The 16,386-nt window shown below is 82.6% G+C and overlaps 1 protein-coding gene across 1 annotated transcript; it reads right to left on the bottom strand.

Annotated features, from left to right (window-relative positions):
• Window positions 1-5,866: 5,866 nt before the first annotated feature.
• LOC127925861 (serine/arginine repetitive matrix protein 1-like) lies at window positions 5,867-8,490 on the bottom strand (the record flags this gene model as incomplete). The annotated part of the gene is made up of 3 exons (XM_052511169.1): window positions 5,867-5,936; window positions 6,346-6,377; window positions 8,443-8,490. Coding segments are annotated over 3 exons (150 nt in total), but the record flags the coding sequence as incomplete, so codon positions are not given.
• Window positions 8,491-16,386: the final 7,896 nt, after the last annotated feature.

Consider the following 16,386-nt stretch of genomic DNA (forward strand, 5'->3'; position numbering starts at 1 on the left):
GCGACGGCGGCGGCGACGGACGGCGACGGCGACGGCGACGGCGACGGCGCGACGACGCGACGACGGCGACGACGCGACGGCGACGACGCGCGACGACGGCGACGGCGACGACGACGGCGACGGCGACGGCGACGCGGCGACGGCGCGACGGCGCGGACGACGGCGCGGCGACGGCGACGACGACGGCGACGGCGACGGCGACGACGACGGCGACGGCGCGCGGCGACGGCGCGCGCGGCGACGGCGACGACGACGGCGCGACGCGGCGACGGCGACGGCGACGGCGACGCGACGGCGGCGACGCGGCGACGACGGCGGACGACGGCGCGACGACGACGACGGCGACGGCGCGACGGCGACGGCGACGGCGACGGCGACGACGACGGCGCGGCGACGGCGACGAGGCGACGGCGCGACGACGGCGGCGCGGCGACGCGACGACGGCGACGACGGCGGCGACGGCGCGACGCGACGCGGCGACGGCGCGCGCGGCGACGCGCGGCGACGACGGCGGCGGCGACGGCGCGGCGACGGCGACGGCGGCGGCGGCGACGGCGACGGCGCGGCGACGGCGACGGCGACGACGGCGCGCGGCGACGGACGGCGACGACGGCGCGGCGACGGCGCGACGACGGCGGCGGCGACGGCGCGGCGACGGCGACGGCGACGGCGACGGACGGACGGCGACGGCGACGACGGCGGACGCGACGGCGGCGCGACGGCGACGGCGACGACGCGACGGCGGCGGCGACGCGCGGCGACGGCGACGGCGCGGCGACGGCGGCGACGACGACGGCGACGACGGCGACGGCGACGACGGCGACGGCGACGGCGCGACGACGCGACGGCGACGGCGACGGCGACGACGACGACGGCGACGCGCGACGACGCGGCGCGGCGACGGCGCGGCGACGGCGACGCGCGCGACGACGGCGCGCGACGGACGCGCGACGCGACGGCGCGACGGCGACGGGCGACGACGGACGACGACGCGACGACGGCGACGACGGCGCGACGACGTGCGGCGACGGCGCGGCGCGGCGACGGCGACGACGCGGCGACGGCGACGACGGCGCGCGGCGGCGCGGACGGACGCGCGGCGACGCGCGCGGCGACGACGGCGACGACGCGGCGACGGCGACGGCGACGACGGCGGACGACGGCGCGGCGACGCGACGGCGACGACGACGACGGCGCGGCGACGGCGCGGCGGCGGCGGCGACGACGACGGCGACGACGACGCGCGACGACGACGACGGCGACGACGCGGCGACGGGCGACGGCGGCGGCGACGGCGACGGCGACGGCGACGACGGCGACGGCGCGGCGACGGCGCGGCGACGGCGACGGCGGCGGCGCGACGCGCGCGACGCGGCGACGCGCGCGCGACGACGCGACGACGGCGCGGCGACGGCGACGGCGACGACGCGACGACGACGCGACGACGCGCGACGACGGCGGCGACGGCGCGACGCGGCGGCGACGGACGACGGCGACGGCGACGACGGCGGCGACGACGCGCGCGGCGCGACGGCGACGGCGACGCGACGGCGACGCGCGACGACGGCGACGGCGACGGCGACGGCGGCGACGCGCGACGGCGACGGCGACGACGGCGGCGACGGCGACGGCGACGGCGCGACGACGCGACGGCGACGGCGACGCGGCGACGACGACGGCGACGGCGACGGCGACGGCGCGGCGCGGCGACGGCGACGACGGCGCGACGGCGGCGACGCGGCGCGCGACGGCGCGGCGACGACGGCGACGGCGACGGCGCGACGCGACGGCGACGCGCGGCGACGGCGACGGCGACGCGACGACGCGGCGACGACGGCGACGGCGACGGCGACGGCGACGGCGACGGCGACGGCGACGACGGCGACGGCGGCGGCGACGGCGCGGCGACGGCGCGGCGACGGCGACGACGACGCGCGGCGACGCGACGGCGACGGCGTGCGGCGCGCGACGACGACGACGCGACGGCGGCGACGCGCGACGGCGACGACCGACGCGGCGACGGACGCGGCGACGGCGACGACGACGCGCGCGACGGCGGCGACGGCGACGGCGACGACGGCGACGGCGACGACGACGACGGCGGACGGCGCGACGCGCGGCGGCGACGGCGACGCGCGGCGACGCGCGGCGACGGCGACGCGCGACGGCGGCGACGGCGACGCGACGACGGGCGACGACGGCGACGACGGCGGCGACGGCGCGGCGACGGCGCGGCGACGGCGACGCGACGGACGACGCGACGACGCGCGCGGCGCGCGCGCGGCGACGGCGACGGCGACGGCGCGGCGGACGGCGACGACGCGCGACGACGGCGGCGACGGCGCGCGACGGCGACGCGACGGCGACGACGGCGCGGCGACGGCGACGACGGCGCGACGACGACGCGGCGACGGCGCGCGACGACGCGGCGACGACGGCGACGGCGCGGCGACGGCGGCGCGACGGCGACGACGACGACGACGGCGACGGCGACGGCGGCGGCGACGGCGGACGACGGCGACGACGACGACGCGGCGACGGCGGCGACGGCGGCGACGGACGGCGACGGCGACGACGGCGACGGCGACGGCGACGGCGACGACGACGACGCGACGGCGACGGACGGCGACGGCGGCGACGGCGCGCGACGGCGACGGCGACGGCGCGCGACGGCGACGGCGCGCGACGGCGCGGCGACGGCGACGGCGACGGCGACGCGACGGCGGCGACGGCGACGACGACGGCGGCGGCGGACGACGCGCGCGACGACGACGACGGCGACGGCGGCGACGGCGACGACGGCGCGACGGCGACGGCGACGCGACGGCGACGGCGACGCGGCGACGGCGACGACGACGGCGACGACGCGGCGACGGCGACGACGACGGCGACGACGACGCGCGACGACGACGGCGACGGCGACGCGCGCGACGGCGACGGCGACGGCGACGGCGACGACGCGACGGCGACGACGCGCGGCGACGGCGCGACGGCGACGGCGACGCGCGGCGACGCGCGGCGACGGCGACGCGCGACGGCGACGACGACGACGGACGCGACGACGGCGACGGCGGCGACGACGCGACGGACGGACGGCGACGGGCGCGACGGCGGACGACGACGGCGACGGCGACGGCGACGCGACGCGCGGCGACGGCGCGACGCGCGACGACGGCGGCGCGGCGACGGACGACGACGCGACGGACGACGGCGCGGCGACGACGCGGCGACGGCGACGGCGACGACGGCGCGACGGCGCGACGGCGGCGACGACGGCGACGGCGACGGCGACGGCGACGGCGACGGCGACGACGCGCGGCGACGACGACGGCGGCGACGGCGACGGCGACGGCGACGACGACGGCGACGACGGCGGCGCGGCGACGGCGACGGCGACGACGGCGGCGACGGCGACGGCGACGGCGACGGCGACGGCGACGGCGACGGCGCGGCGACGACGCGACGCGGCGACGGCGACGGCGCGGCGACGACGGCGGCGACGACGCGGCGACGGCGCGACGGCGACGGCGCGCGGCGGACGGGCGACGACGGCGACGACGGCGACGGCGCGGCGACGGCGCGACGGCGACGACGGCGGGACGACGGCGACGACGGCGACGGACGGCGCGACGCGACGGCGACGGCGACGGCGACGGCGACGGCGACGGCGACGGCGCGACGGCGACGCGACGACGCGCGGCGACGCGCGACGCGACGGCGACGACGACGGCGACGGCGACGGCGCGGCGACGACGACGACGGCGACGGCGCGACGACGCGACGGCGACGGCGACGACGCGACGGCGACGCGACGGCGGCGACGGGCGGCGACGGCGACGGCGACGGCGCGGCGACGGCGACGGCGACGGCGACGGCGGCGCGACGGCGGGACGACGGACGACGGCGACGACGACGGCGCGACGGCGGACGACGGCGACGACGGCGACGACGCGGCGACGCGACGACGACGACGACGGACGACGCGACGCGACGGCGACGGCGCGGCGACGCGCGACGACGGCGGCGACGACGACGGCGACGACGCGACGGCGACGACGCGCGACGACGACGCGCGACGACGGCGCGGCGACGGCGGCGACGGCGACGACGACGGCGATGACGGCGCGACGGACGCGACGACGGCGACGACGACGGCGACGGCGCGGCGACGACGCGGCGACGGCGACGGCGACGGCGCGGCGACGACGACGGCGACGGCGCGCGACGGCGGCGACGGCGACGGCGCGGCGACGGCGACGGCGACGCGCGCGCGGCGACGACGGCGGCGCGCGCGACGACGGACGACGCGGCGGACGACGACGACGACGGCGACGGCGACGGCGCGGCGACGGCGGCGGCGGCGACGACGCGCGCGCGGCGGCGCGCGACGGCGCGACGGCGACGCGCGGCGACGCGCGGCGACGACGACGACGGCGCGACGGCGACGACGCGACGACGACGGCGACGACGACGCGACGACGGCGACGGCGCGGCGACGGCGACGGCGACGGCGCGCGACGACGCGACGGACGCGCGCGGCGACGGCGACGACGGCGACGCGCGGCGGACGGCGCGACGACGACGGCGACGACGGCGGCGACGCGACGCGACGGCGCGGCGACGGCGCGGCGCGCGGCGACGACGACGGCGACGGCGACGGCGACGGCGACGACGGCGACGACGACGGCGCGACGCGCGGCGACGGCGACGGCGACGGCGACGACGACGCGCGACGGCGACGACGACGCGCGCGACGACGCGCGGCGACGGCGACGGCGCGACGCGCGGGACGACGCGCGGCGACGGCGACGGCGACGACGACGACGACGGCGCGACGCGCGACGGCGCGACGCGACGGCGGCGGCGACGGGACGCGACGCGACGGGCGACGGCGCGACGACGGCGGCGACGGCGACGGGCGGCGACGGCGGCGGCGACGGCGACGGCGACGGCGGCGACGGCGGACGACGCGACGCGGCGACGGCGCGACGACGGCGCGGACGACGACGGCGACGGCGACGGCGGCGGCGACGGCGGACGACGGCGACGGCGACGGCGACGCGACGCGGCGACGGCGCGCGACGGCGACGGCGACGGCGACGCGCGACGGCGACGACGGCGACGGCGACGACGGCGACGGCGACGGCGCGACGACGACGCGGCGACGCGACGACGACGGCGACGCGACGCGACGACGCGACGACGGCGACGACGGCGGCGACGGCGACGGCGACGGCGACGGGCGGCGGCGGCGACGGCGACGACGGCGACGGCGACGCGCGGCGACGACGCGACGACGCGCGGCGACGACGACGGCGACGCGCGACGACGACGGCGACGACGACGCGCGACGACGACGCGGCGGCGGCGACGGCGACGGCGACGGCGACGGCGGCGACGACGCGCGACGACGGCGGCGACGGCGACGGCGACGGCGACGGCGGCGGCGACGGCGACGGCGCGACGACGGCGACGGCGACGGCGACGGCGACGGCGACGACGGCGACGGCGCGGCGACGGCGACGACGCGACGACGACGGCGACGGCGACGGGCGACGACGGCGACGACGGCGACGGCGACGGCGGACGGCGCGGCGGCGCGACGACGCGCGGACGACGGCGACGGCGACGCGACGCGGCGACGGCGACGGCGCGCGGCGACGACGACGGCGACGGCGCGACGGACGGCGACGGCGGCGACGGCGACGGCGACGGCGACGACGACGGCGACGCGGCGGCGACGGCGACGGCGACGACGGCGGCGCGGCGACGACGACGACGGCGACGGGACGGGCGGCGACGGCGCGACGCGCGGCGACGCGCGACGACGACGCGACGGCGGACGGCGGCGACGGCGACGGCGGCGACGGCGCGACGACGGCGACGGCGACGGACGGCGACGGCGACGACGCGGCGACGGCGACGGCGCGCGGCGCGGCGACGGCGGCGACGACGCGCGACGACGACGGCGACGACGACGGCGACGGCGCGGCGACGGCGACGCGACGGCGACGACGACGGCGACGCGGCGACGACGGCGACGGCGACGCGCGACGGCGGCGCGACGGCGACGACGACGGCGCGCGACGGCGACGGCGCGGCGACGGCGACGGCGGCGACGGCGGCGACGACGGCGACGACGGCGGCGACGACGACGGCGACGACGGCGACGGCGACGACGCGACGGCGACGACGCGACGGCGACGGCGACGCGCGGCGACGCGACGACGACGCGACGGCGCGACGACGGCGACGGCGACGACGGCGCGACGGCGGCGACGGCGACGACGACGGCGGCGACGGCGACGGCGACGCGACGGCGACGACGCGACGGCGACGGCGACGCGACGGCGACGCGGCGACGACGCGCGACGACGACGACGGCGACGGCGCGACGACGGCGACGGCGACGGCGACGGCGACGGCGACGGCGGCGACGGCGCGCGACGACGGCGCGGCGCGCGACGGCGACGGCGACGACGACGGCGGCGACGGCGCGACGACGACGACGGCGGCGACGGCGACGACGACGACGACGGGCGCGCGGCGACGCGGCGACGGCGACGGCGACGCGGCGGCGACGGCGCGCGCGGCGGCGACGGCGACGGCGACGGCGACGACGGCGGCGGCGACGCGCGACGGACGACGGCGACGACGCGGCGACGGCGACGGCGACGGCGACGCGCGCGACGGCGGCGGCGACGGCGGCGACGGCGGCGCGGCGCGCGCGCGACGCGACGACGACGCGGCGACGACGACGACGACGCGCGGCGACGACGACGCGCGGCGACGAGGCGACGCGACGCGCGGCGCGACGACGGCGACGGCGCGACGGCGACGCGACGGCGGCGACGCGACGGCGACGGCGACGGCGACGGCGACGACGACGCGACGACGGCGACGGCGACGACGGCGGCGACGCGCGACGGCGACGGCGACGACGGCGCGCGACGCGACGGCGACGGCGACGGCGACGGCGCGACGGCGACGTGCGGGCGGCGACGGCGGCGGCGACGACGACGACGCGACGACGGCGACGGCGGCGGCGACGGCGACGCGCGACGCGGCGACGACGGCGACGACGCGACGACGGCGACGGCGACGACGACGACGCGCGACGCGGCGACGGCGACGGCGACGGCGACGGCGACGCGCGACGCGACGGCGACGGCGACGACGGCGGCGACGACGACGCGCGACGACGGCGACGACGGCGACGACGCGCGACGACGACGCGCGACGACGACGACGGCGACGCGACGCGACGACGACGGCGCGGCGACGGCGACGACGGCGCGGCGACGGCGACGGACGCGGACGCGCGGCGACGCGGCGACGACGCGACGCGCGACGGCGACGACGCGGCGACGGCGACGACGACGGCGACGGCGACGGCGACGGCGACGGCGACGGCGACGACGGCGACGGCGACGACGACGGCGACGGCGGCGGCGACGGCGACGGCGACGGCGACGGCGACGGCGACGGCGCGGCGACGGCGACGACGACGGCGACGGCGACGACGACGCGACGGCGCGCGACGGCGACGGCGACGACGGCGCGCGCGACGACGGCGACGACGGCGCGCGGCGACGCGCGACGGCGACGACGGCGACGACGGCGACGGCGCGACGACGCGGCGACGACGACGGCGACGCGCGACGACGGCGCGGCGACGGCGACGACGACGTGCGACGGCGACGGCGGCGGCGACGGCGGCGACGGCGACGACGACGCGACGGCGCGCGACGACGACGACGGCGCGACGGCGACGGCGACGACGGCGACGGCGACGGCGGCGACGGCGACGGCGACGACGACGACGGCGACGCGACGGCGACGACGGCGCGCGACGGCGACGACGGCGACGACGACGACGGCGACGACGGCGGCGGCGACGGCGACGCGACGACGGCGACGCGACGACGGCGACGACGGACGGCGACGACGGCGCGGCGACGGCGCGACGACGGCGCGACGGCGACGACGGCGACGACGACGGCGCGGCGCGACGGCGACGGCGACGGCGGCGCGCGGCGGCGACGGCGACGGCGACGGCGGCGACGCGACGACGCGCGACGGCGACGCGACGGCGACGACGGCGACGACGCGGCGACGACGACGGCGACGGCGACGGCGACGGCGACGCGACGACGACGGCGACGCGACGGCGACGGCGACGACGACGCGACGGCGACGGCGACGCGACGGCGACGACGACGCGACGACGGCGACGGCGACGACGACGGCGACGGCGACGGCGCGACGGCGACGACGGCGGCGACGCGACGGCGACGGCGACGGCGACGGCGGACGACGACGACGACGGCGCGCGCGACGCGACGCGACGGCGACGGCGACGCGACGCGACGACGACGCGACGGCGACGGCGACGGCGACGGCGACGGCGGCGACGACGGGACGACGACGCGACGGCGACGACGACGACGACGACGGCGACGACGACGGACGGCGACGACGACGACGGCGACGGCGCGACGACGCGGCGACGGCGACGGCGACGGCGCGCGCGCGACGACGCGGCGACGCGACGGCGACGACGACGACGACGACGCGGCGACGGCGCGACGACGACGACGACGCGCGGCGACGGACGCGGCGGCGACGGCGCGCGACGGGCGGACGGCGACGGCGACGGCGACGCGACGACGCGACGGGCGGCGACGGCGACGGCGACGGCGCGACGACGGCGACGCGACGGCGGCGACGACGACGACGACGGCGACGACGCGCGACGGCGACGACGGCGGCGGCGACGGCGACGACGACGGCGACGACGCGGCGACGGCGCGACGCGCGCGACGACGGCGACGACGACGGCGACGACGGCGACGACGACGACGACGACGACGACGCGGCGACGGCGCGACGGCGACGGCGACGGGACGCGACGACGACGGCGACGACGGCGACGGCGACGCGCGCGACGGGCGCGACGACGCGACGACGCGGCGACGACGGCGACGCGACGACGCGACGGCGACGGCGCGGCGACGGCGACGACGACGACGACGGCGACGGCGACGGCGACGACGACGGCGACGGCGACGGCGACGGCGGCGCGACGGCGACGGCGACGGCGACGACGCGACGACGGCGACGGCGGCGACGACGCGCGACGGCGACGCGCGGCGCGACGACGACGCGCGGCGACGGCGACGGCGCGGCGACGACGGCGACGACGACGGCGACGGCGACGGCGACGCGACGCGACGACGACGGACGCGACGGCGACGGCGACGCGACGCGACGGGCGGCGACGACGCGACGGCGACGGCGACGGCGCGACGCGACGGCGCGACGGCGACGGCGGCGACGCGCGCGACGCGCGCGACGGCGCGACGCGGCGACGACGACGCGACGACGCGACGGCGCGGCGACGGCGACGACGACGACGCGGCGACGCGCGACGCGACGGCGCGACGCGACGACGCGCGGACGACGGCGACGACGGCGACGGCGACGCGCGGCGACGGCGACGGCGACGACGGCGACGCGACGGCGGCGACGGCGACGGCGACGCGACGACGACGCGCGCGACGGCGACGGCGCGACGGCGCGACGACGACGCGCGACGGCGCGACGCGACGGCGACGGCGACGGACGACGACGACGGCGACGACGACGACGCGACGGCGACGACGACGGCGACGACGACGGCGACGACGGCGGCGACGCGACGGCGCGCGACGACGGCGACGGCGACGCGGCGGCGACGGCGACGACGACGGCGACGGCGACGGACGCGACGGCGACGCGGCGACGGCGACGCGGCGACGGCGCGACGCGCGGCGACGGCGCGCGGACGACGACGCGCGCGGCGACGGCGACGCGCGACGGCGACGACGACGGCGACGGCGACGACGGCGACGGCGGCGACGCGCGGCGACGGCGACGACGACGGCGGCGACGGCGACGACGACGGCGCGGACGACGGACGCGGCGACGCGCGACGCGCGGACGGCGACGACGGCGCGACGCGCGCGACGGACGACGGCGACGGCGCGACGACGCGGCGGCGACGGGACGACGCGGCGACGCGACGGCGACGGCGCGACGGCGGCGACGCGGCGACGCGCGGCGACGGCGACGGACGGCGACGGCGACGACGACGGCGACGACGCGGCGACGGCGACGGCGACGGCGACGCGCGCGCGACGGCGCGCGACGGCGCGACGGCGCGGCGACGGCGACGGCGACGACGACGGCGCGACGGCGACGGCGACGGCGACGACGGCGGCGACGGCGGCGACGCGACGACGGCGACGGCGACGGCGGCGACGCGGCGACGGCGCGGCGACGGCGACGACGACGGCGGCGACGACGACGACGGCGACGGCGCGCGACGGCGCGACGACGGCGCGACGACGGCGCGCGCGCGACGACGACGCGACGACGACGGCGACGACGCGACGGCGACGGCGACGGCGGCGACGGCGACGGCGACGACGACGGCGACGACGGCGCGACGCGCGGCGCGACGGCGACGACGCGACGGCGACGCGCGGCGACGCGCGGCGACGGCGACGGCGACGCGCGCGACGGCGGCGACGGCGACGGGACGGACGCGCGCGCGGCGACGGCGACGGCGCGGCGACGGCGACGACGCGCGGCGACGGCGCGACGACGCGCGGCGACGGCGCGGCGACGGACGGACGACGGCGCGGCGACGGCGCGGCGACGGCGACGGCGGCGACGGCGACGGCGACGGCGACGACGACGGCGACGACGACGGCGACGACGACGACGGCGACGACGGCGACGCGACGACGCGACGGCGGCGCGCGACGGCGCGCGGCGACGACGCGACGGCGACGACGACGCGACGCGCGACGGCGACGGCGACGCGCGACGGCGCGGCGCGACGCGACGACGACGCGCGGCGACGGCGCGGACGGCGGCGCGGCGACGGCGACGGCGACGGCGCGACGGCGACGGCGACGACGCGACGCGCGACGGCGGCGGCGCGCGGCGACGACGCGGCGACGACGCGACGACGCGGCGACGGGACGGCGACGGCGACGGACGGCGGCGACGCGACGGACGACGACGACGGCGCGACGACGGCGGCGACGGCGGCGACGGCGACGCGGCGACGACGACGGCGGCGACGCGACGGCGACGACGGCGGCGACGGCGACGACGACGGCGGCGCGACGGCGCGACGGCGACGACGACGACGCGACGACGACGGCGACGCGGCGACGGCGACGACGCGCGACGACGGCGACGGCGACGGCGCGGCGACGCGACGGCGACGACGGCGACGCGACGCGGCGCGACGCGACGACGGCGACGCGGCGACGACGACGGCGGCGACGGACGACGGCGGCGGCGACGGCGACGACGGCGCGACGGCGGCGACGCGACGACGGCGCGACGACGGCGACGCGACGACGACGACGACGACGGCGACGCGCGGACGCGACGCGACGGCGACGCGACGACGGCGACGACGGCGACGACGGCGGCGACGACGGCGACGACGCGCGACGACGACGCGGCGACGGCGACGACGAGACGACGCGCGGCGACGGCGACGGCGACGACGACGGCGACGACGGCGCGACGGCGACGACGCGCGCGACGGCGACGGCGGCGGACGACGACGGCGACGGCGACGACGACGCGCGACGACGGCGGCGACGGCGACGCGCGACGGCGCGACGACGCGCGGCGCGACGGCGCGGCGACGACGCGCGACGACGGCGGCGACGGCGACGGCGGCGACGACGGCGACGGCGCGCGGACGACGGCGGCGACGACGCGACGACGGCGACGACGGACGGCGACGGCGACGACGGCGGCGACGACGCGACGGCGCGCGCGCGACGACGCGGCGACGGCGACGCGACGACGGCGACGGCGGCGGCGACGACGGCGGCGACGACGACGACGGCGACGGCGACGACGCGACGCGCGACGACGCGGCGACGGCGCGCGACGCGGCGACGGCGCGACGGGCGACGACGCGGCGACGGCGGCGACGCGACGACGCGACGGCGGCGGACGACGACGACGACGACGACGGCGACGACGCGGCGACGACGCGGCGGCGACGACGCGACGGCGGCGGCGGCGCGACGACGACGCGCGACGACGGCGACGGCGACGGCGACGGCGACGGCGACGGCGACGCGGCGACGGCGACGACGGCGACGGCGACGCGACGGCGACGGCGACGGCGACGCGGCGACGGCGACGGCGACGACGACGCGACGACGCGCGACGACGCGCGGCGACGCGACGGCGACGCGGCGACGGCGACGCGGCGGCGGCGACGCGCGGCGACGGCGCGACGCGCGACGGCGGCGACGTGCGGCGACGACGGCGACGACGACGACGACGCGGCGACGGCGACGCGACGACGCGGCGACGGCGACGGCGACGGCGCGGCGACGGCGACGGCGACGGCGACGACGCGCGACGACGGCGACGACGACGGCGACGGCGACGGCGACGACGACGGGCGACGACGGACGGCGCGGCGACGGCGACGCGCGACGACGCGACGGCGACGACGGCGGACGACGACGACGGCGACGGCGACGGCGCGACGCGACGGCGACGGCGACGACGGCGGCGACGACGGCGACGACGGCGACGGCGCGGCGACGGCGACGGCGACGACGCGCGGCGACGGCGCGGCGACGACGCGACGGCGGCGACGACGGCGACGCGACGGCGACGGCGACGACGCGGCGCGACGACGGCGACGCGACGGCGACGGCGGCGACGCGCGACGACGGCGACGCGCGGCGACGGCGCGGACGACGGCGACGACGACGCGCGACGACGGCGCGCGACGACGGCGACGACGACGCGCGACGACGGCGACGGCGACGGCGCGACGACGACGACGGCGACGCGCGGCGACGCGCGACGACGGCGACGACGCGCGACGACGACGCGCGACGGCGCGACGACGCGCGACGACGGACGCGGCGACGGCGACGGCGACGGACGGACGACGACGACGACGGCGGCGACGGCGACGGCGACGACGGCGCGACGCGCGACGGCGACGACGACGGCGACGGCGACGGCGACGGACGACGACGCGCGACGACGGCGACGGCGACGACGACGACGGCGACGGCGGCGACGACGCGCGCGACGGCGACGGCGACGGCGACGACGGCGACGACGGCGACGACGCGACGACGGCGACGACGACGGCGACGGCGACGGCGCGGCGACGGCGACGGCGACGACGGCGACGGCGCGCGACGACGGCGACGACGACGCGACGCGCGCGGCGCGGCGACGACGGCGCGACGGCGACGGCGCGACGGCGACGGCGCGACGGCGGCGGCGACGACGACGGCGACGGCGACGGCGACGACGGCGACGACGACGGCGACGGCGACGACGACGGCGCGACGACGCGCGGCGACGGCGCGCGACGGCGCGACGACGACGGCGACGACGGCGCGACGACGGCGCGACGACGGCGCGACGACGGCGACGACGGCGACGGCGACGGCGCGGCGACGCGCGGCGACGGCGACGACGACGACGGCGACGACGGCGACGACGACGGCGACGACGCGACGACGGCGACGGCGACGCGACGACGACGACGGCGACGACGACGACGCGCGGCGACGGCGACGACGACGACGACGGCGGCGACGGCGGCGACGACGACGACGACGACGCGACGGACGGCGACGACGGACGGCGACGGCGACGACGGCGCGACGACGCGACGCGACGACGCGCGGCGACGCGACGACGCGGCGCGACGGCGACGACGACGACGGCGACGGCGACGACGCGCGACGGCGACGGCGACGGGCGCGACGGCGACGACGACGCGACGACGACGGCGACGCGACGGCGGCGACGGCGCGGCGACGACGGCGACGGCGACGGCGGCGACGACGCGACGGCGACGACGACGGCGCGGCGACGGCGACGACGACGACGACGACGCGCGACGACGGCGACGGCGACGACGCGACGGCGACGGCGACGCGCGACGGCGACGGCGACGACGCGACGCGCGACGGCGCGACGACGCGGCGCGACGCGACGGCGACGGCGACGACGGCGACGGCGACGGCGACGGCGACGGCGACGACGACGACGACGGCGACGACGGCGACGGCGCGACGACGCGCGCGACGGCGCGGCGACGGCGACGGCGACGACGGACGACGGCGACGGCGACGGCGACGACGGCGACGGCGACGGCGACGACGCGACGACGGCGACGACGGCGACGACGACGGCGACGGCGACGACGACGGCGACGACGACGGCGACGACGACGGCGACGGCGCGACGACGACGGCGCGGCGACGCGACGGCGACGGCGGCGACGGCGACGCGACGGCGACGACGGCGGCGACGCGCGGCGACGCGACGACGGCGCGACGCGGCGACGACGACGACGGCGCGGCGACGGCGACGCGACGACGCGCGGCGACGGCGCGACGACGGCGACGGCGACGGCGGCGACGGCGACGGCGCGACGGCGGACGGCGGCGACGGCGGCGACGACGCGCGACGACGGCGACGACGACGGACGACGGCGACGCGCGACGGCGACGACGACGACGCGGCGCGACGCGGCGCGGCGGCGGCGCGGCGCGGCGCGCGCGACGACGCGCGCGACGACGCGACGGCGGCGACGGCGACGGCGACGGACGACGACGGCGACGACGACGACGGCGCGCGACGCGGACGGCGCGGACGACGGCGACGACGACGGCGGCGACGGCGACGCGACGGCGACGGGCGACGACGGCGACGGCGACGGCGACGGCGGCGACGGCGACGGCGACGGCGACGGCGACGACGACGCGACGGCGACGGGACGACGCGACGGACGCGGCGACGGTGCGACGGCGGACGACGACGGCGACGGCGGCGGCGACGACGCGCGACGACGACGCGACGACGGCGACGGCGGCGACGGCGACGACGACGGCGGCGCGGCGGACGGCGACGGCGCGGCGACGGCGGCGACGACGCGGCGACGCGACGCGGCGACGGCGACGGACGGCGCGACGGCGACGGCGCGGCGACGGCGACGGCGACGGCGACGGCGACGACGACGGCGACGGCGACGCGACGACGACGGCGACGGCGCGACGGCGACGGCGACGGCGACGCGACGGCGACGACGCGACGCGGCGACGACGACGGCGACGCGCGCGACGGCGCGGCGACGGCGACGACGGCGACGGCGACGCGACGACGGGACGGCGACGACGGCGCGACGACGGCGACGGCGACGGCGGCGACGGCGACGACGGCGACGACGGCGACGGCGGACGACGGCGACGACGGCGGCGACGACGGCGACGCGCGACGACGGACGCGACGACGGCGCGACGGCGACGGCGACGGCGCGGCGCGGCGACGCGGCGACGACGCGACGCGACGGCGACGGCGACGGCGACGGCGACGCGCGGCGACGACGGCGGACGACGCGACGGCGACGACGACGACGACGGCGACGACGCGCGACGCGACGGCGACGACGGCGCGACGACGCGACGGCGACGACGACGCGGCGACGCGCGACGACGCGGCGACGACGGCGACGGCGACGCGCGGCGACGGCGACGCGACGGGCGGCGACGGCGACGACGGCGACGGCGACGCGACGACGGCGACGACGACGCGGACGACGACGACGGCGACGGCGACGCGACGCGACGGCGACGACGGCGACGACGACGCGACGACGACGACGACGGCGACGGCGACGGCGGCGACGGCGACGACGACGGCGCGCGACGACGACGCGGCGACGACGCGCGCGACGCGCGACGCGCGGCGACGGCGGACGACGACGGCGACGGCGACGGCGACGGCGCGACGGCGACGGCGACGACGGCGACGACGCGACGACGGCGACGACGACGGCGCGACGACGGCGCGCGGCGACGACGCGACGACGACGGCGACGCGACGACGGCGGCGACGACGCGACGACGCGGCGACGGCGACGGCGACGACGACGACGACGACGACGGCGCGGCGACGGCGACGACGACGACGCGGCGACGACGGCGACGGCGCGGCGCGCGGCGACGGCGACGGCGACGACGGCGACGGCGACGGCGACGGCGCGACGCGGCGACGACGGCGCGGCGACGACGCGGCGACGACGCGCGACGACGCGCGCGGCGACGGCGACGGCGACGGACGGCGACGGCGCGGCGACGCGACGGCGACGACGGCGACGGCGCGGCGACGACGCGACGGCGACGCGCGGCGACGGCGCGAGGCGGCGGCGCGCGCGACGGCGCGGACGACGGCGACGACGACGGCGACGGCGACGGCGCGGCGACGGCGCGGCGACGACGGACGACGCGCGACGACGGCGCGACGACGGCGACGGCGACG

This window comes from Oncorhynchus keta, unplaced genomic scaffold (genome assembly GCF_023373465.1).
Source record: "Oncorhynchus keta strain PuntledgeMale-10-30-2019 unplaced genomic scaffold, Oket_V2 Un_contig_6368_pilon_pilon, whole genome shotgun sequence".
In the NCBI taxonomy this organism is placed as follows: Eukaryota; Metazoa; Chordata; class Actinopteri; order Salmoniformes; family Salmonidae; genus Oncorhynchus; species Oncorhynchus keta.